Below are 20,749 nucleotides of genomic sequence, written 5' to 3'. Positions count from 1 at the left end.
ATAGCTTGGTCACTTAGGCTTAATGAAATTATTTCTATTTAGTACATGTTAATTATTTTTATCCAAACTCAGATTTATCATTTCCCATGGTGTTTTGTCTTGCAAACAGCACACCTGGGGATAAAAAGTTTTGTTTCCCTCCACAAGCTTTCGGCAGTAGTTTGCTAGAAATGTGGTCCTTTCTTCCCTAGAGAAATTTTGTGGCCGAATTTGGTTTGCTCACAGGAAACTTCAGCAGGGACTGGGACGTTGCTCCCAGTTGATAGAAATTTGGAAGAATGTAAAACTTGAGGCAATCCTTGAAGAAACCCGGGACAGAGGCTAAACCTCCAACAAGACGATGCCTCCAGTCCAGAGCATTTGTCCCTGTCTGCATTTCTCTTTGAGACAGATTCAGACATTATTTCAGGGGGAAAATAAAGAAAAAAAACAATAGATATTTTCAGCTGGGTTTACTGCTCAACAGCTGTGCTTATGGCTTTTATTCTTGTGTTCTCTTTACAACATACAGAGTCAAAAAGATGTTAGCATCCTTAAATTATTATGAGCACTGGAAAAAAATATAAGAAGCTCCAGTCATTTCAAATCAAAATGTTAATCAGAGACTATAGCTAAAACAGTTTATATTGCATATAAATAATTTTACAAGGCATGCAAATACTATTCATGTTATGTCAGGCATCTGTGTGGCTTTGCTTTGAAACAAGAAAACATTCTAATGAATCCATTTGACTGGATAAGAAACAGCGATTTCAACACCAGCTATTTCTGTTATGAATTTTCAGGGAAAAGTTCAAGTCTGCACTATCTTTCCTGCATATCAAGCTCGCAGATTACGATCCATCTTTGGCTCAGGGTTGGGATGGAGCACCTTTAAAAGAAAAGCTCTAGGGGGAAGAGCAGACTATCTGTAGTGATACATACAGATTTTTTGGCAGGGTTTAACAGGCAAGATAAGTCTCTTCCTGCAACGCTTTGCTTCCACAGCAAGCACCTTCCTCTGTGGTTTTTCTTTCCTCCCCGGCCGTGGAGTAATAAATCTGAGGCTATCCGCTCTCACTCTCTGCACCACAACCTCAATTTTCTTCCATCAAAATTCACCCAAGAGTCAGCCACACAGTACCTGCCATAACACACAAGGCCAGAAATATAACGGCATATTCTATAGAGTACTATTACATTTCTTCCCTGCTTTGGTAAACATTGTTTGGAATTATAACAAATATATTTTTTAAACACTGTAACACGAAACACATATACATAAAACGCGGACATTTGCGACCAGAAGAGAGTTGGCTTGAAAGAGAAGTTTCTGTTTGACGTCTTGAGTGCAGGACTACTCCTTGGCCAGAAGGGGGCGTTGCAATGTGTTTAGCTTTCAAACCAGCAAAAAAAGGAGGGAACAGCAGGGTCAGGGACAAAAGGGAAGCGATTGGTGATCATTTAGTACCTTTGCCATTTGGTAACTTTGCAGTTTGGGTGGTTTCGTACCAGATGGACCCAAAAGGACCCATCTGGTCCAGGACGTTTCACACCTACTTTGGCAACTGATAATTTGAAGCAGTTCACTGTCAGGGAGGAAATTTATTGTATTGTTTATCGTAATCCATGTTTTATTATGATAATAATTTGGATTCATCACTATGATAAATTCCAGTTAATGATGTTTGAAGCTTTAAAATAGTTTGTTTTGTTGGGATTGTTCGCTTTAATATTTTTTCCCACAGTTTATCCACCGAAAGCCTGAATAAAGATCAATAAATTTGAAAATATGACTATTTGCTGTGACGATTCGCAGTTTATTGACATAAATTACATTTCTGTATGTGAGTAGGGACCTAAAGAAGCATATTACAAATAGGAATGTTTTTGAGGCATCATATGTTTGCTATAATCGCTGTGACACTCAAGTCCCTCAAAAAAGGGTGTGTATTTATCTTATTGTTTACAATACAATAAATGTAATAAATACTGTAAAAGAAATCAATAAATAGTTCTTATTGTCACTTTTATTGCTATATTACCACAAAAAATTGTGGGAAAACTTTAAGTCCATTTTGCCTACTCCGATTTTTACTGTAAGATTTTACGATTCCAATAAATAATATATAACAGCAAAATGTCAGTGAGAGTTGATATTTCATTAAAGTCTGCAGTACATTGACATAAAGGTTGAAATATGAAGTCATCTGCAAACGATACAATACATTACATATATAATTCAGTATTTTGAATGGTTTGTTTGCAGGTACTAAATGACAACAGGTACAGAATGCAGATGTTGAACTGAGACTTGGGGGGGTTGGATGTCTCGCCTCCGGTGTGTTTGAAGGGCAAAGCGGGAGGGCGTTGTTCGTCAATCACTGGCAAAGATGGAGGACGGCGCGGAAGAGACGCCTGCCTCCGAGTTTGGAAAAGAGAGTAACGAAGACGCAGAAGAGGAGGAAGGACGGATTAGAGTGAAGCATTGAGCTGTAGGCCTGCCAGTCAGATAAGGAGCGGCTTAAAGAGTAGATTGGATTGTGTATAGACCTTTTCAGTGGGGGAATAACGCGGCACGGACTCGGTAGACGGCAGGACAGGGAAGAGATAAAGGGAAGCCAAAGACATTGAGGACAGAGGCAGCGAAACTGGGGGGAGATGATTCCCAAGATGGGGGCAGAGATGAAGTGGAGGAGGCGGTGAGAGATATCATGTTACCAGCACACGCGAAAAATAATTAGGAGAAACGTGCGAGTGGATTAACTGGACCTAAAATAACCCGGGAGCTGCACCTCTTCCCGGTAAAACTCCTGAGAGCGTCCATCCGCCGGCCGCTGGAGGCCGTGACGTCATCCCAGTTCCTCAGTCACTGGCCGTTGAGCCGGCCGCGGATTTTCTCTCAGGCACAAACGGGAAGGAAGATAAATAAATAAATAAATAAATCACCTCCACCTCCAACCCCCCCTCTTGGTTGGAAAATGTGCAGCTGTTACTGTAAGCCTGCGCTCTCTGATGGAGGCCAGAAATAAACCCCCTCCAGCCCTCCAGCCCGGGCAGCGACACAGCGACAACCTCCATTAGCTCAAATGCGAGAGGATTGAATCACCTCCGAGCTCCGGGGCTTGAACTTCTATCTGCGTCGGCTGAGAGCAGGAATCATATTTCTCTCCGGCTACTGGTCTTCCTCTTCGTGAAGTCCAGTGCGCGCTGGCAGCTCCGCTCCGTGGACGTGATTGAGTCGTAAACATTAAAGTGAAGGGGGGAGATCCTAAACACACGAGGGCTGGTCTGTCGAGTTATGTGCATAGATGGGCCTTAAAGACTTTTACAGTTAGCCCAGTGATCGCAAACGCCGTCTTTGATGAGGCGTCGTAAAAATTATTTGACACTGTTGCACGGTGAAATACGGGGTGGGGTGGGGGGCTGTTCTTACAGCCAGTGCTGTCTTGAGAGAATACAGATAATGGAAAAAAATGGGGGTTGCATCAGGCTGGGCAGAAAAAGAGGGAGCAGACTAGAGGAGTGGAGGCAGTCATGGAGAAGTCAGACCTTTAACTACAGGAGCAAGAAAAAGAGGGGAAGGAAGAGAAAGAACAGGACAGAGTGGTTAGCATATAAATCACTTCTGTAATTTGAATTGACAAGAACGTCCAGAAATGTATTGGAATAGGAGGGAGAAATGGGAAGGGACAAGGGGTGGGAGAAAATCAGAAATCAGCGTAAGGAGAGAAAGCTGGAGTTTGACACATCGCTTCTGGAAAGAAAAGGGAAAAAAAGAGCAAATTGGCTTGTCCCCGCAGCCAGGGACTTGTGATGCGTATCGGACGCACTGAGAGAAAAAGCTTTTTCAGTGGATAGGATCACAATGAAAGGAGCCAGAGAGGCAAAAGCCAGGGAGCAGCCTTTTTAGATTTTGTTATCAAGCCCGGGCCGTCTCGGGGTCTCGCTTCAAATGGCATATCTTATGACCTAACAAAAGCAGTCAGGGAGCCGGGCCCGTGTTAGAGATTATCGTGACATCTGGGCCCACGTACAGTAGTAGTGTCTACATTCTGTGACAAGAGCAGATATGATTTAATATATTTATTCAGAGACTCAGGTGCTGTAGTGCTGGATGTAAAGTAGGTTTGTGGTTTAACTCTCTTGTTATTTGAAGGTGAACCATTCGGAAAGACGGGAGAGGAGGCCCGGCGGCGGCGGCGGCAGCGCCGACCTCTTGGTCCCTGCCTCACCACCGGAACCTTCCTCCCCGTTTTGCCGGGTCAGCTCCAGCTCAATGGTCATAAGCACCCGACTGGAACCCTCTTCGCCGCCGCCTCCACCCTCCCTCTCCGCCCCCTTGATGATGGTTTGCTGCTGTTTCTGGTCGGGTCGGACCTTCGCCGCCAGTACCTGGCGCAGGGGCTGGAGCAGCCCGCCCCAGCCCTGCCCCGTATCCTATTTCTTATCCTTGCGAGACTCCTGCTTCTTCTTTTCCGAGGCGGCCGCCTTCACCTTGGAGGGGTCAGCAGGAGGCACGGGGCCCTGTGGGCGGAGGGGGAAAAAGGGGGGAGGAAACAAGGGGAGGAGAGTCACTTCAGGAGGAAAGGAAGGCAGCAGGAGAGGACGTGAGAGAGGTGAGAAGATGAGAGGTGGAGTTAAACTGGACGGGCGGAGCTGTGTGAAGAGAGGAGAAAAACACATTTAGAGAAGGGAGAGATATAGATGGTCTAGGTGGGGGTGGGGGAGTCGCAGTCCTTTTAGGGGAGGGGGTAGCAAGTGAGAGGGGGCGGTGTCCAGAGCTGTAAGGGGGTGACAAAACAGGTAACCATGCGTTAGGATGGGACACAGTGGCAGGCAGACTCCATACACCTGTGACAACTGAGTGACATGTGATCAATAACACACAACCATCTCCCCCCACACACACAGCCAGAGTGGGTTTTCACAGAATCTCAGAAATGCAGGGATTATATGGAAGGAGATTTTTTAAATACGGTTGGAGGGCAGCTGGATTCTTCTGATACTAGACATTAATCATGTTTCTGGCTGCAGACGATTGTTTCCAATTAAACATCTGGGCCCAAAACATCAATTTTGATAGATGTTAGGATGCAATGAAATGGGTTTATTTCAGAAAACTGTCATGGAAACACTTTTTTCACATCACGCGGGTCACATGATCAACAACCAGTTGTTACTGCTGGTGCAAACCAAGAAGACGAAAGGAAGTAGTTAGAGGATGATGGCACGGCAAGTTACTATTATTTTTCACTTTTTTAATGTGAGATTTGAATCCATCTCTATTTTTAATTCAAGCAACATTGGGGTAATATCCCGATAAAGATCATGCAATCATGTTTATTTCTAGAAGAAATTATTTTTAACCAGTTTGGATTCCTAATTTAAAAACAATCAGTGTGTTATGTTCGCATCAGTAATAACAAGAATGTGTTTTTTATAAAAAAACAAACAAACAGAAAAATGGCAGGTAAAGAATAGAAGAGAAAGGATGTTCTCCATTCCCTAAAACAAGATTCATCTGATTGGCTGATTGAGAGATTCAACCAATTATCTGCCATGTTTTCATTTATTTTATTCTCTTTAAATTGCTTGCACTTTGTCAAACGTCTTAGACATCCCAGATGGTTGAATGTGTAAAACCATCTGCTTTCTCGGATTGGGATAATAGAAGTCTCCAGTGAGCAGGAGCATGTTTACAAATGTCTGAATTTCCATTCGCTTTGGTCTCCTGTTGTTTATGGTGAATATTTCAATTTGTAATTTAGGTTTTAAAGTCAGAGCGACTGTTGCAAACACTAGCGCTACGTTGCAGGGCACTTTAACAAATAATTTTAAAATTAAAAGTTTATTGTGCATTCTTAAATTCAGAGTGAAGCAATTAAGAAATGAATTATTAGCATCCCTAAAAAGATGCGCAAAAATCCTTACACATCCTACACTGAGAAAAACAACATCAATCAGTGGGAGAGAAATCCCATCTTCAAAATGCATACATATTTTTAACAAAATAGTGGAAGAATTATGGATGCCCACAACAATTCCTGTAAAAATACATTTTACTGAATTCCATTTCTAATATTTTATACTGTGGAGTTATCAAAATTAGTGATGCCAATCAGGTTTTTTGTTTAGAGTATTTGGAATTGTATGCAAGAAAAAAGCCACTCGTTCACATTTACCCATAAGTGTTCAAAAAACTAGAAACATGCAAAGCAAAGTTGTAATTATTTTGAAACCAAAATCAAGGACGATGGTTAGGAAGATTAAAAAAAAAAAAAAAAACACACACACAAAACCATCAAGTCTCCATAACAAAACATGTCAACTGACTGTTTAGAGGGGATTCATACACTGGATTTTATAATCTTAAGGTTTTTGTTTTACACATCTTTACTTCAATAAATGCTACCAGTTTAAGCTTGAAGCAAAGAAGAAATTTAGGTTATTTACAGCACTGTGCTAGATTATTATGAGTAAGTCTGTTCACTATAATTAAAGTTAGCATAATTTACATCATGCTGGCGATGATCCCTTAAACACAATGACAGATACTTGACCTTAAGTCATCCATCATTTCTTTGTGTTTGCTTTACAAGACCCCAGGTTTCACAAGTGAATTTGGTCAAGTTTCCATAAAGCTTTTTTAGACCTGAAATGTACTGTGTCACGTGCATGTTCACTTCAAACACTTTGTTAAAGCCACACTCCACAATTTTCTGTAAATGTAGCTGAGAATAAATGAAAAATCATCCAAAGTAGTGACAAAAAGGCCCTTAGAAAGCTGGGAGAACTTTTAATAAGGGTTACTAAAGTGGAATACAGGATAGTGTGGCTCTTTGAAAGCTAAATAAATATATAAATTAAGGATGCACAGATGCATTTCAATACATGCATTTTTAATGCTGTAGAATTAAATATCAAGTGTTTTATATTCTATGTAAACACCATATCTGGAATTTGATTGAAACTTGGACAGGACTCCAACCAGCATTCCGATTGTCTCTTCATATTCAGATCAAAGTTGGAGGAAAAAGAGAAACTGCAGTATATTTGATCAGGGAACCATTTGCTTACTCAGCTTTGCATCGATTTTTCTTGTTCTTCCAAACCTATATTATCTTTAAATATTAATGGAACCTTTACTTTTATAATGCTACAGTTCACTCCCATTCAATCCGCAAATTGTCTGTGCAATATATGAGCATTGTCTGAAACCATCTGCAGGAAAAGAAAATCTATAAAAGGAAGAGCCAGAAGGTGGAAAACTCAAACGCTGCATCGTTTCAGCACAACAAATCCATCAGGAAGGACTGAACCAGGAGGAGATAAGGTCAGGGCTACACTTAACCTCACAATAGCTGTATTCCAGTGCATTAACCTGTCAGTTAACCTATTGAAAAGTATCACAAGTGTGCAATAATGCTCTAATGGAGCTTAATGAAACTTCACACGCATGTAATAGTTTTACAGTATTGTGCTTCTTTAGACGCTCTTCCACAAGTTGAACTGTGGGCCGCTCCATTGTTGTGTTCGCAGAGTAAACAGAGTGAACAGGAATGGATCTGAAGCCCAGAGACTGAAATAATTTGGCTCTAATACATCAGCTTAGTCAACGGTGGAAAGCCCACTTGAGGCTGTTTCCACCCACTGAAGCTTCAACTAATAATACCCCACTGATTGCATTACAGAATTTATCATTTTTAATTATCCACACTGCAAAGGCAGCACACGATTGAAGGCGCCTGCTGCAGCAGACACCCAACTCAGCGGGGGAGCGGCGCAGGCCCAGCCGGTGCCATTATCTCCGATTATACTTACATTCTCTCATACATCACTGCATTGTTTACCATTATGCTTCCTGCAACAGGCTCCAGCATTTTGTTCTGCAGAGCTCCCAAGCTATCGACGGGCCTGCTTTGTAAAGACACACCCCAGGCTGCTCAGGCAGATTGCAGCACCACCTCAGTTACAGGGCTGGAGGTGGAGAGCACACTTCAAAGGAAACGTAAGGTACAGTGGAGAAATACGGAGAGGACGGCGGCATGGGAGGGAAAGTGGCTGCATCCGCTGCTGCATACTAAAGAGAGAGGAGGTGACAGGTGAGGAGGGAGATTGAGAGGTAGATGAGGAGCGAGAGGTAGTGATTTCCTGTCCGGCAGGAAAGTGGATCAGAACCCCGAGGACCTGAAGGAGGGAGGAAGGGAGAGAGCTGGAGAGGGAGGAGGATCGAGGAGGAAATTGAAGTGGAATCAACAGAGTGATGGGGGGGAATTAGCTTACAGATAGATGGATGCTTCCCATGGTCAGCAAGGAAGCCAAAGGAAAGGAAGACAGGAGGAGTGGATGAAAGGAATCTGAATGAGAGAAAGAGTGCGGGTGGGAGTGAACTGAAGTGGGAGGCAATAGGGAGACGGAGAGAGAAGAATGGGTGGGTTATATATAAATGTGTGTGTGCGTGTGTGTGTGTGTGAGCTCAGATCGATACCAAGTGCACTCAATTATCATTCCAGAACAGTGTGTGTGCTTATTGTAGGGAACTTTTCCCTGAGTGGGGCTGCAGGAGTAAAGTCTTCTTCCACAACATCCTCTAATGGGGGGAGCGTGACGGCACACACCACCAGGCTCCCCAATCCCGTTTTCACTCCCTCACAGCGTCTGGGTTTGTAGTGCAAGCAGCGCAAACCGTTAAAGCTGCAGTACATAACTTTTGTCCCAATGTCATGATAGTCTATGAAAAAAATGTTGCTCTCAGTGCTAACTTCAAACAACCAATCAGAATCAGAAGGCGGGTCTTAGCGCTTTCAATCACAATCTCATGTGGCTCATCTTCCTCTTTTCCCCTTTGCGCTCTGTTGTGAATGCTAACTCTAGTCACCATGACCACTGTTGGCGGCGGATAAACGATTTTCCTGGAAAGGCAAGTTGTGTCTCTGCCATTAGCACATTTAACAGCAAATACATGACATTGATTGACAGCGCTAAGACCCTCCTCCTGATTCTCATTAGTTGTTTTTGGTCGGTATCGGTGCATTTTTCAGACAGCAATAGTAGCTCCGGGACGAGGTGGAGGAGATTGATCCTTTCATAGATTATCTGTCTCAAAGTGTCACAACATGGTAAAAGATTCAACAAACATGTAAAAAATATATTATTTGTACAAGTTACATTCTGCAGCTTTAAACAAAGACAGTGAGGTTGATAAAATAATAATGACAAAGAAACTTGAGTGTCAGCAGAGCCTCCTAATCAGGGCTGTTTGATCAAACAGTCGTTTCTAAGCGGGCCATAAAATCCCAAAGGTCCGACTGCGTGTGGCGGAGCAACAAAAACCACATCATCTCAGAGAAGAAGGTGTGGAGGGGAAATAAATAAACTGAAATATAAAGCAGAGTGAGCTCAGATAGAATATCTGCTTTTGCTCTGTGTTTGTCATCCTAGCACAAGCTTGCAGGAGAGTAACTGTAAATGACAGCGTTGTCAAATATCCCAGTGTCCTCTTGGCGGCGAGTTACTTATTCATATATGCACTGTCACACGCTGCAGGCACTTGAGAGCAGCTCAAGAAAAACCTGACAATCACACGACAGTAGAAAGGAGAGCGGAAGACAGGGGGGAGAAAAAGAGGCTCCGCAGAGATGAGGGAACTTGTTTAAGGCAGGATGGAGAGTTGTGGGCCCTCAACGTTCTTGCTATATGGCTCCAAGGAGACGCAAAAGTGTGGCAGATATTTACGATTAAGACATAATCTTCAAAGCAAATGTTAAGAGTTCGTCGTGTGTCTGACTTTACACTGACTACTGATTATCACTATGTTGAAGAAACTATGTTTAAAAAAAACAGGAGAACATTATTTCTGTCAGTTTAGTTTGCCAATAATTAACTGGAACTATTCTGAAATATGTTATGCTAAGCTAACATGAGCTTAGCATGTCAGAAAACTGCTCCGCTTTAAGAATCACAACAATAATCAGTTTGCTTATGATTTGTTTGGCTATTTATTCTAAAATAAAAAGACTGAATCTGTTTCTTCAAAATCAAACATCCAAGCGTGCTTTTTATCACATCATGTAGCATGAGGCGGAGAATTCCTGCTGCAGCTCTTGAGAGCCATCGACATGCAACTTTAACATGCATTCCTGTTTCTAAATCAAATGAACGGCTCATTATCGGGGCTCTGCAGAACTCCATGACAAGCTGAAATCATTTTCATAAAGTTTCAGGCTTGTACTCCATTTGGACTCCCATAACCATCCCAAAATTACTCCAAAACATCCCTATCCCAAACCTATCCTTCCCAGAACACACTTAAATAAGTTTCTTATTTTACTTGCAGCAATAATATTTTAGATTACTTTCATTTCCTAATTAGTAATGTCATTCAGACTCTCTGAGGAAAGCTATTAGTGCTATCTAAAAAGAGTAATTGGAGATAGGTGTGTGGCTTGATTATATGTTACAATGTGTTGCCATACCACCGCCTCGATCTACCTGCGGCTAAATGACAAAGCTGTCACAGCAGCACCTTTGATTTCCCGACTCGGGTGTCTGCGCGCGTCTCCATTTTCAAAGCTGAGTTTTAATTGACAAAAGTGCCTTGAACTCAAATCCCTTGACGTACTTTCGCCCCCCTTTCCCCCCTCATTATCAGCACGCTGCTTCCAGTCGATTACAATACTCCCACGCAACCCTGCAGCCCACCACATCACCGCAGAGTAATCAAACACAACTTGCCCTGGTGGCTTGTTTTCACAAAAGCATACAAGCCACAAAAAAGAAAAAGTCTGATTAATCCACCTCTTGAGGCGATCGAACTCCCACAAGGAAAAGAAGGGGACAAAACCAAAAAACATGGCTGTTACGTAGCAGCTGCGTAAAAACACTGATAACAGCCTGGACCATAATAGGCCCAGTGATTTTTTTATTTGACTCCCAGTGAGCGAAATCAGCAGCTCCTGTCTGTTTCCCCACTGCGAGCAAATCACAGCTCTATTCAGTCCGCAGCGCCGGCATTAGTCCTCCTAACCCAGACTGGGTCATTTCACAGCCGCTGCTTTGATTCTTTGGCCCAGGGCTGCTTGAGACCCCCCCACCCGGAGGGAAATGAAGGAAAGGGCGAGGGCCACAGGATAGAAAGGCGGGCTGAACGCTGAGACAGCAAGAGGATTTTACCAGCTTGAATGCAGTTATTAGAGCTGGAGGGGGCGCAGGGTTTGAATGGCATGTTATTTTGTTGTTGTAATGTTGCTGTGCTGAGTGTGAGGCCAAACTGGAGACGCCTTCGGGAGAATGTGATTATAACAGAGTGCTGCTATGCACCGTCATGTCGGCTGCACCGCCATGCAGGGGAGATGAATATTCCCTTTGACAACACGCTTCCTCATCCCCAATTCTCTCAACAATCGCTGAATGCTGTTGTAATCTCTCCAAATCGTCATGTGATGATGACGGCAAGCCAATCTGTTGCGTTTGTCGTTGCAGAAGGGATGCATATGTAGGAGAGGAGGGAGGTAGGGAGGAGGATGCTGAAGGAGAGGAAGGAAGAAGATGAAGAGGAGGAGGAGGAAACTTGCCTGTCTCTGCTGTGATCCCTCTTTCTTTTTCTTGCCATGTTTGCTGGAGGGGACAAAAGAAAGACAATGTCAGGATGTCGAATCTATCTCTCCCTCCAGTGGTCACAGGGCAGCACTGCCTGCCAGCTATCATGAAGAGACCATCATCTTAATCTACTGGCCTGTCTCAGACTCAGCCCCCAGGTGCCAGATGTGTTAGGATGAGAAGGGAATTTGCAAGCCGATGGATCCATCATCGTCATGATCTTGTGGATTATCCACTCAGAAAATGTCGCCTCACAACTTTTAATCCTGCTACTTTGGACCTATGCTTGCTGTTTTGCAGATTAAATCTAATTGAAAGCTTGTTATCAAATTCCAGTTTCAAAGCTTCATAAAAATAAAAAAAACACAGTAAGGTTGAAACCCATTTTGTAAGGTTATAGTTGTGTAGTGTATAGTTGTTCCCAAAAAAAAAAGACTTTAAACTACTGCGTTGCATGTCTAAACATAAGAAAACGACAGGAATTTTGCGTGATATCAAACCCCGTCACATCTTTATGTTGTCATATAAGGGCTGTCGAATTTCCACAAAATTATCTCAGAAATTTTCTAGAAAAAATCTTGAAAATTTCAGTTTCAAAAGTGAAAATTTTCAACTATTGAAACTCAAAAAATTGGGGTTTAAATGTGAATATATGGGTTATGTCACCAATTTTATTATGAATTAAATGAATAACTAACCTGCAGGGCAAAGATATTGCAATGCTCCAAGAATAACAACAGGTGGTAAAATAATTATTATCTAAATTATTTGTGCAAAGGGGGAGATGGGACTCAGCCTTGCTCAAAGGGCCTTGGCCAGACATGTGTCGGTGCCAGGAATGGGCTCCGGCCTCTGCTCTCGCCCCCTGCAGAGACCCCACAGTCTGGGCACTGACCTGACGCTAAGGCTGAAGACGCGACGCGCCACCAGGAACCTCATTAGGTAGTAGATGACCACAATCAGCACCAGCAGGCCCAGCACCACACCGATGATGGCCCCCGTGATCACACCCGCTTGGATGGGTACTAAGAAGGGAGGAGAGGAGGGGGAAGATGGGATAGAAGGACAGAGAGAATCAGATCAATACAGATAATTTGTGAATAATCAGAGGGAAATATGGATTGCAAATGAAGGAGTTAGGATGCAAAGGAGGAGGAACAAATTAATATATTACATTAGAACAGAGGAGGAAGAAAAGTTGACTAAAAGATGAAAATATTTAAATACAGCAAAAAAAAGGGGGATAGAAGGAGAGAGAGAATATGGAGAAGATGGGAAAAATTGGAGAAAGTGAAAATGAGAAGGCAGACTGTGACAGCAGTCTAAAATAAAGATTGAGATAAAATTGTAATCGATTTCATTTAATGGTGCGACAACTTCTCTGATAAATATTCTCTTGCTTTCGCTGCAATCAATTTCAAAGTTTGGGACGATTACACCAATCCATAAATATTTGCTTTCCAACAGGTCAAAAATTACTGAGAGATAAAACACGAAATAAGCTTTTCAAAAGTTTCCACAGAGGACCTGATCCCTTTCACAACTTGGTTTTGTCACAACCACAAACTTCAACCTATTCAATTGTGATTTCATTAGATAGACCAAGAGCTAAAATGAAAGGCCTGGGTCCAAATCATAGCTTCTTATGTAACCCTCTAAACCACAGAGGTTTCAAGATGACAGTGGTTTGCTTAAATATGACATCATCATTCAAATTGAAGCAGTTTTTATTTGAAAAAAATTGTATCAATAAGTCACCCCAGTTTTTCCTCAATTCCACAAACGTATAAATTTATGCAAAATCAACAAATCTGTGCTAACTCACAACTGTGGGTTTACTGTAAAAATGGTCCAAATCATTAAGTGCAAGTGATGCCAACTCCCACATTACTTCTGTTATAATACTGCATCAGTCTTAATGTCAAATTATGAGACGTGATCAATAAGATGAGTAACAAAAAGTCAAATTTACTGTCACACAAATATTGCAAAGTTTCTTGTAAAAATCTATAAATGAGTACAAAATTAATTATTTTGATTTCAAAAAAATCATAAAAACAGTAATAAAATCCTGGAGGGACTGATCAATATGAAGAGATGTCCAATATTACTTTATTTTAAGAAGTACTTATCTAATGCTCAGACATCAGTTTATTAATATTTTTATAGTTTGTTAATGGGTTTCATCAATATATTCATCAATACGTCCCTATAAGAACATCCATGATCTTGATGTGATCCAAAATGAAAATGAGCTTGATAAGCCTGATAGAGCAAAACAAAGTATAAGGATTTAGATCTGAACTTTATCTGTACCATCTTCATAAACATCATTTGATCTAAAATGTCCCTTAAGAACAGATACGAGTCTGTGGTTGTGATGAGCTCAAAAGGTCTGAATACTGAATGTTTGCAAAGCACTGCGATGGGATCAGAACAGCTGACTCACAGTTCTCAAAGACCAGCAGCCGGACGCTGGAGGGCCGCCCCACAATGTCAGGGGGGTTCTTGGCGTCGCAGGTGAAGGTGCCGTTGTCGCTGAAATCCAAGTTTTTGATCAGGATGGAGCCATCACGACGTTTCGGGTTCCCCACGAACTCCACCCTGTCCTTGAACACGCCTTTGTTGTCAGTGTAGGCCTCACCACCGGCGTAGTGGGCGATCTGGGGATGACAGGGGAGAAAATACTGACCAATAGCACTCAAGAGTACCCGATGGATCTGGATCTCTGGAGTGAAATTAACCAGGAATCATACTATGCTGCTTTAATTACGTTTGCATTTTCTTTTTTATGCATTTAAAAGCTCCACATTCAAACTTTGATATAATAGAAATTTTGAAACTTGTTATTTAACATACTTTTCATATTAAATCCTTGTTTTCATGGTCTGATTTAATATTGTAATTTTAACGGCATTAGCTATCAGAGGAAAATCATAAAGGCTTTCAAAGGTCCATCTATGTGTAGTAATCTACATATTGTGTTTCACTTACTGATAACATTCTGAAATAATTGGACTTTTTAATAATATTCTAATTTGTTAAATGGGTCTACATGAGTCATTGGTATTAGAAAATATCCAGGATTTAAACCATAGACATAATAAAGATCTAGATTTATTATGTCTATGGTTTAAACACTTACGCTTCACAATCCCAAACACAGACGCACACGTTAGAGTGTGTGAGTGTGAATGAGAGAAATTCCTGTAATAGTCAACTTTTTTTTTAACACAAAGTGAGTGCAACCCTTCCTCCACCTGTTGATGTGCACTGCCATCCAGCTGGCTGAAAGAAGGCAATAACAAGTTTCAGTCCGTGAAAATCACTGACAGTAGAAAATATTCACAATTATTAAGATGACTCTATGAAAACTACAGCTGGCAATCAGACAGTATATTTAGCTGTAGCCTTTACTTAAGAAGCTAAGCAATTAAATGTTCCTAATTGCAGCTTATTTTATTTATGATACTCTATTAAACGAGGAACAGCATAAAGGAACAATATTCTGTGAAAATAACCTCTTCAAACATTCAAATTCTTTGCTGAACTCTTGCAAAATCAAAAATATCTTAAAGAACATTGCTTCATTACAGCAGTACAGTGGACTGTTGGTTTTCAGGAGGTTACAAAATCTTTAATATCTGAGAATACTTGTTTGCAATATTTCATACATCAGATATACCTTAAGAAGAATTAATAAAATCATCTTCGCCCCATTAGCAGAAGCTAACATCCATGATCTTGTTAATCTCTGTTCTTGAGGGTTCAGCCAATCTGCAGCAGCAAGAAAACTGCCTCTGAACTTATAAAGCTGCATTTTCTTTCAAATATTTCAGATATACTTCATGAAAAAATGCATGGTGGATTTTCTGCAGTTAATTTAGAGTCACCTCCCAGAAAATCTGTGAATGTTAAACTGTGAATAGTTGGTTCACTGTAATCAATATTACACACTTATTAAGAGCAGTGAGATTAATGATTGCTTTTTAGTTTTCAATAAACAAATAATTGGAATATATAACACATTTAACTTATAACTTAATATATAACTTTTTTCACACATGCTTGTTTCAACAAAAATTTAAAATCTCTGGTTGAAAAACCAAAAACAGAACTGTTTGTTGGGAACTTGGTTTTCCTTTCCATTTCAGTTTCCAATATTTGTAGAATCATTCCTGGACTTGAGATCAATCTGATGCTAAACTTCCAGACTGTTGTGATTGACATCAATGTCTTTCAAATCAATCACCGCACTTTGAAAAGACAAACACAGCATGGAAAAAGAAAGATCTGCGAGACAGGTAGTATTTCAAGATGGGGAAAGAAATGAGTGACAGAAGATAGGATGGTAAATAAAATGAAAACTCAAGTTTCAAAGTGAAGACTCTGCAGGGGGGACAGATGAAGGCGAAGTAGGAGAGGGGAGGACGTAATGAGAGAGGACAGAGGGACAAAGACTGCAGGGCTGGAGAGGAAGAGATTAGGTGAGGTGGACAGAGGGAGGCATGGTCAGGATGGGGAGATAGAGAGATTTGAGAGATAGAGCGATAAGAGCAGGGAGAGAGAAATTAAACTCCAGCAGGCTGCTGCAAGAGAGGCAAAAAGTTTCTTCAACTAATGCATGTTGGAGAAAAATCAAACTCTCATCTCTCTGTTTTTATTTTAAAATCCTTGAAGAAAGAGCCCTTCAGAAAAGCTCGACATTTTTTGCTCCTCTTTGTGCCTGGCAGAGGCAGACAAAACAAAACAGAGCTTTGACAGAAAATGCAATCATTGTTTGCAAGTCTAGATGCCTGTTAATGGTTCTCATTGTGACCAAAATTTGGCCTCAAGTGGTGAGTGGGAAACACACAAGGCTCTTATTTAAGCAGAAAAGAGAAAATGGGAGCACAGGCTCTTTTTTGCGGCTCTCTGTAAGAGTTGTTTTCAGCCAGTAAATGCTCTGTTATTTCGCAAATTGTTGCCATCTTTTGTTTGTCTGCCATTGGCTCGTGGACATGTAGTGCACAGTGATTTATTGGAGCTTCTTTGCTGAAACAGCTGCAGCCATAAACAGCTCTGATGAGCAACTCGCACATCAATGTTTCAAGAAGTTCAGAGTTTTTCTTTTTTTTTTTGATCTCCTGCAAGCACACCTGTGCAGCAGTTGCTGTGGGTTTTGTGTAACATCGTGTGTGTAAATGTAAATGTTTGCATTACAGAGACGGCGTCCCGTGAGCCGTCTGCTCTGTATCTCCAGGTAAAGGAAACATCCTCAGAAACAAAGCGCCAGGAGAAGAAGGTGCAGGACAGTCTGACGTCTGAGCCCACCAGGGCATGGCGCTCCCAGCTGGTGTAAACAGTAATGGCCTGGGATGCCTGGGGTGCTGCAAGACACAAAGGAGATGCAAAAGATTTTATATTTTTTCTTATCAAATCATAGGGGATCTAGTCTAAAAAAATATATCTTATTTTACACACTTTTATACTTCCATTGGATTTCTGAAAACTGCTCAAGTGCTTTAGAAAACACAAAGCCATTTTTCACAGTAAGTTCATGTTTTTTGGTGTATGCAAAATTAGCCGTTTCAAAATTCGCCAGATTCAATGGGCACTCTGTTACCCATCAGCTTGAGTCCCAATATATGTGCAGCCATTGTTTTTGCTGCACAATGGCTGCTGAAAAAGACAAATGTCTAATTGTCGAGTTACTATTTAGAAACCACTTGATGCATTCCTGTTGACTGTGCAGGAGACTCTACTTCTGGTTGTATAATTGCATGTCTGTTTGCAGCCACTGTCACATGTGAGCCGTAAGCTTTGAATTGGGGGCGTGGCCGGCAGCTGCTTATTGGGATTTAAAGTGACAAGACCCCCTAAAACAGTTTGTTCTGAAAAGAGTTCAAAACAGGCAGAACTGACCAGATTAAAATCTCTTCATCAAAGAATGATTTAGTGCAAAAAAAAATTTAAATAACATGTTTTGTATAGGCCAGAGACATATCCTAACTTCTTCAAGGAAGCATAATACATCACCTTTAAGCTGGAAATAAAAAACAAATCTGTTTTTACCAGAGACGTCTACGCAAACAGAACATTTGGTGTTTTGGCTGTTTCTGGTTAATTTGACCAATTACATAAAACACATTCATCAGTTGGATCTTAAATCAGTATTGTGATTCACAAATAATTAAATATGCACTCAGATTGACCAACTGTACATTTGGTGGTGCCTCCATTGATTCACACAAGTAAATGCTGAAATAAGGTTTGAGTTTCTAAAAGTCAAAGGCGATTATAATTTTCTTCATTAATTTGGGTAATGTTGACTTAACTGTCTGCACTGCTTATGCTTGAATAATATTTAATAATCAATGCTAATTTGGTTTTAGCTGAAAAAATAAAACAAAAAATAAGCAAATACTGAATTTCACTCAGCATCTCAAACAACTTGCAAACTTCCAGCCAAGTGTGCCGTTCAACAGTGTTCACTGTGGATGACCCACTGCAGGTCACAGCATCCTCACAGCCGCAGTATATAAGCTCTGAAGTCACACAGAGCGTTCTGCCTGTTTCAACACCCACAGAGTAAAGTTCACAGCTTTCGCTGCGAGCGTCCTCCAGCGATATAAAAAAAAATCCCCCGCACTGCTTGTCAATGAAATCAGACTTGACATTTTTAATTAAAATTCTGACAAAAAACATATATGTCTACAAATAGCAGACAGGAAGGAGTTGGATGGGGAGGAGGGTTGTGTCTGACAGCCAAACCTCAGTTTAAAAGTCATAATATTAATACACCGTTGCTTTGCAAACCTGCTAAGGCGAAGTAACACACATGGATGATGCGAACTAATTTACTACAGTGTAGTGCTTGTAAAAAGGAGCAAATTCTAATGCTGGACAGGCAAGTCTATCAGCATGGTGCCTTTCACACGCTAGCTAGAGTGCTTTTAAGAAACAGATGCAAAGAAAAATATATTGAAATAAAGATTCAGAAAAAAATGCATCACATTAAAAGAAACAGCAAAATGCAAAAAAATAAATAAATAAATACAAATGAATGACAAAATGAATTAATAAAATATGAGATTTATGGGAAAGCTGCAGGAAACAGCAATGTTTTCAGTCTTCATACGAAGGAGCCAACAGTTACCAAATGGTACCAAACCATTTGTGAAGTTTGGTACTTGGAGCACTAAGTGAAGAGGTCTTTAATAACCTCAGGGATCTAGATTGATTATTTTTGTAGAAGCAACTCTGAGATGTATATATATGAAGTGCTGATCAAATTGTAAAAACAATCCGTTTGCAAACAGGAAGCCAGTGCAGAGATTTAAGGACGAGTGGTACACAAACCATTTTCTTAGTGTTGATCAGAATGTGACCTCATCAACAAAACCTTCTGAAAATATAAGCTGTCACCAGCTTTTCTGTTTTAACAGGAAACCTTTTATCAAAGCTGTGTACTTAAGCTGGCAGATCGCTGACACACTGATAGACTAGGATGGTAAAATTTAGCTCAGAGCTCAAAATAACACCCATGTTTCTTGCATCATCTTTCATACTCAAAATTAAAGTGCTTGTCTTTAACCTTGCATTTTTGGACCAAAAACAGTAACTTCTCGAGTTTTTCTCTGCATTAAGATTAAGGACATCCTGGCGTATCTTTTTAATAATTCACCAACTGGGTGACTAAAGAACAGTAGTCACGTGGTGACACTGAATAGCTAGGCTTAGTACCATTAACATATGGTAGTAATCCTTTTTCAAATGCTCTACAACCTAAGATAGCAAGATTACATAGATTTTTAATAAAAAGTGGGCTGAGAATGGAGCCTAGTGGAATGCCTTTTGTAATTATGGTGCATTTTTTCCTCAGATTTGTGACTTTCAAATGACACAAAGTATGGAGAAAGGCTTTCAAGGACATTTTGGAGCAGTTTAGCTCAGTACTTTGCTAATCCCACCCATTATTCCATTCTAGCAGTTTGCTATGATTAACTCTGTGGAGATTTTAATGAACCGCAGTTCAAATCAATGCAACACAATTCCAGAAAGCAACTGGAATGCCTCAGTTAAGCACTAATTCAGTGCAAAGAGAGCTTTAAGTCAGTGCTAAAGCATTTATTCTCCCCTTGTTTTCATCGGGTTCATTAGTTTTCAAGTAAGCAATCAAGAGAAAAGCTTGTCTCATTTAACCTTTGACCTCACATCAATTGCAAAATAATTTCAACACCTTCGCTTTTAACAGGTGAAAATCAGGGCAAGGTTTTTAGACAAATCATCAAAGTAAAATGAGAAAAAGTGAAAAGATTTTGTTTTTCTTTTATTACCTATTCCCAGGAGGACTACTGACGCCAGCGACAAAACTCTCAGCATGGTTCTGGCTTCTGTTGGAGCTCCCCCCCAAAAAATGGACGGACGCTGCGGACCTGGCAGGACTTTGCCGAGGAAAAGTCCCAACTCCACCGGGAGCGTGAGAGAAAGGAGGAGAAAAAGAAGAGAGTGGATGAAGGGAAGCAGGACGCCAGGAGAGACAGGACAACAACAGAAACCCCACTGTCCCCTGGTTTATACCCAACCACACCCCTCATCCCAGCCCGGGCCCGGCCCATTCCTCCTCCCTTCCATCCTCCATCACTCTGCGTCTTCCTCCCTGGAACAAATTAACACACATTATCCGTTGAAGTGGGAGACAAAAAGGCACCTGCGCCGTACAGTAGCTGAATTAATTGTGTGAACAATGGGCGACTTGGGGCGAATTTGCAAACTCTGAGCAGCATTTCAGCATGATGGATGCAACGTGTTAAATTAAACCCTCGTCATCCTGTGATTGAGTGCTGATTAACACTTGCAGTGTAGGTGAGAGGGAAGCATGGCCATCTGCAGTCGATCTGCGTCGCTCGTGATTAAACGTCACAAAGGGAATAATGGGAAGTTGGTTTCTGTTTACTGGGAGGATGAAGGAGATCCTCCGACAGGGTCAGTCTAGTGCTCTCTCCTCCATCTCCATGTCTCACCCCTGTTTCTCCTCTGCGTGCACTTTCACCGGGTCTCAGGCCAGCCGGCCAAACAAAGCCGCGACTCTTAGCTCGCTGTCCTCCCTCTCTTCAGATTCTCGTCCTTCGCTGGCGTCTAGCACTCGGAGACAATGGAGCCTGACTCGTGTTTGCCTGTCTGTCAA

At 41.3% G+C, this 20,749-nt stretch overlaps 1 protein-coding gene across 4 annotated transcripts; it reads right to left on the bottom strand.

The window, feature by feature from the left end:
• Positions 1–435: 435 nt before the first annotated feature.
• mpz (myelin protein zero) lies at positions 436–20,138 on the bottom strand. Of its 4 annotated transcripts, XM_055025278.1 has the most exons (7): positions 19,899–20,138; positions 16,783–16,949; positions 14,030–14,243; positions 12,476–12,605; positions 11,556–11,598; positions 4,375–4,506; positions 436–3,537 (listed from the first exon to the last, which is right to left on the bottom strand). In XM_055025278.1, exons 1-6 carry the CDS (start codon positions 19,942–19,944, stop codon positions 4,420–4,422), a joined length of 687 nt encoding a protein of 228 aa, XP_054881253.1. In that variant the 5' UTR covers positions 19,945–20,138; the 3' UTR covers positions 436–3,537; positions 4,375–4,419. The 4 variants fall into 4 exon arrangements, with proteins under 4 accessions (XP_054881253.1, XP_054881252.1, XP_054881256.1 ...); XM_055025277.1 differs by having other exon boundaries at positions 436–4,506; XM_055025281.1 differs by lacking the exon at positions 4,375–4,506 and having other exon boundaries at positions 19,899–20,135.
• Between the last annotated feature and the right edge of the window lie 611 nt (positions 20,139–20,749).

This window comes from Poeciliopsis prolifica, unplaced genomic scaffold, assembly GCF_027474105.1.
Source record: "Poeciliopsis prolifica strain line A6 unplaced genomic scaffold, Auburn_PproV2 SCAFFOLD141, whole genome shotgun sequence".
In the NCBI taxonomy this organism is placed as follows: Eukaryota; Metazoa; Chordata; class Actinopteri; order Cyprinodontiformes; family Poeciliidae; genus Poeciliopsis; species Poeciliopsis prolifica.
This window is presented reverse-complemented; position numbering and strand designations above follow the sequence as displayed.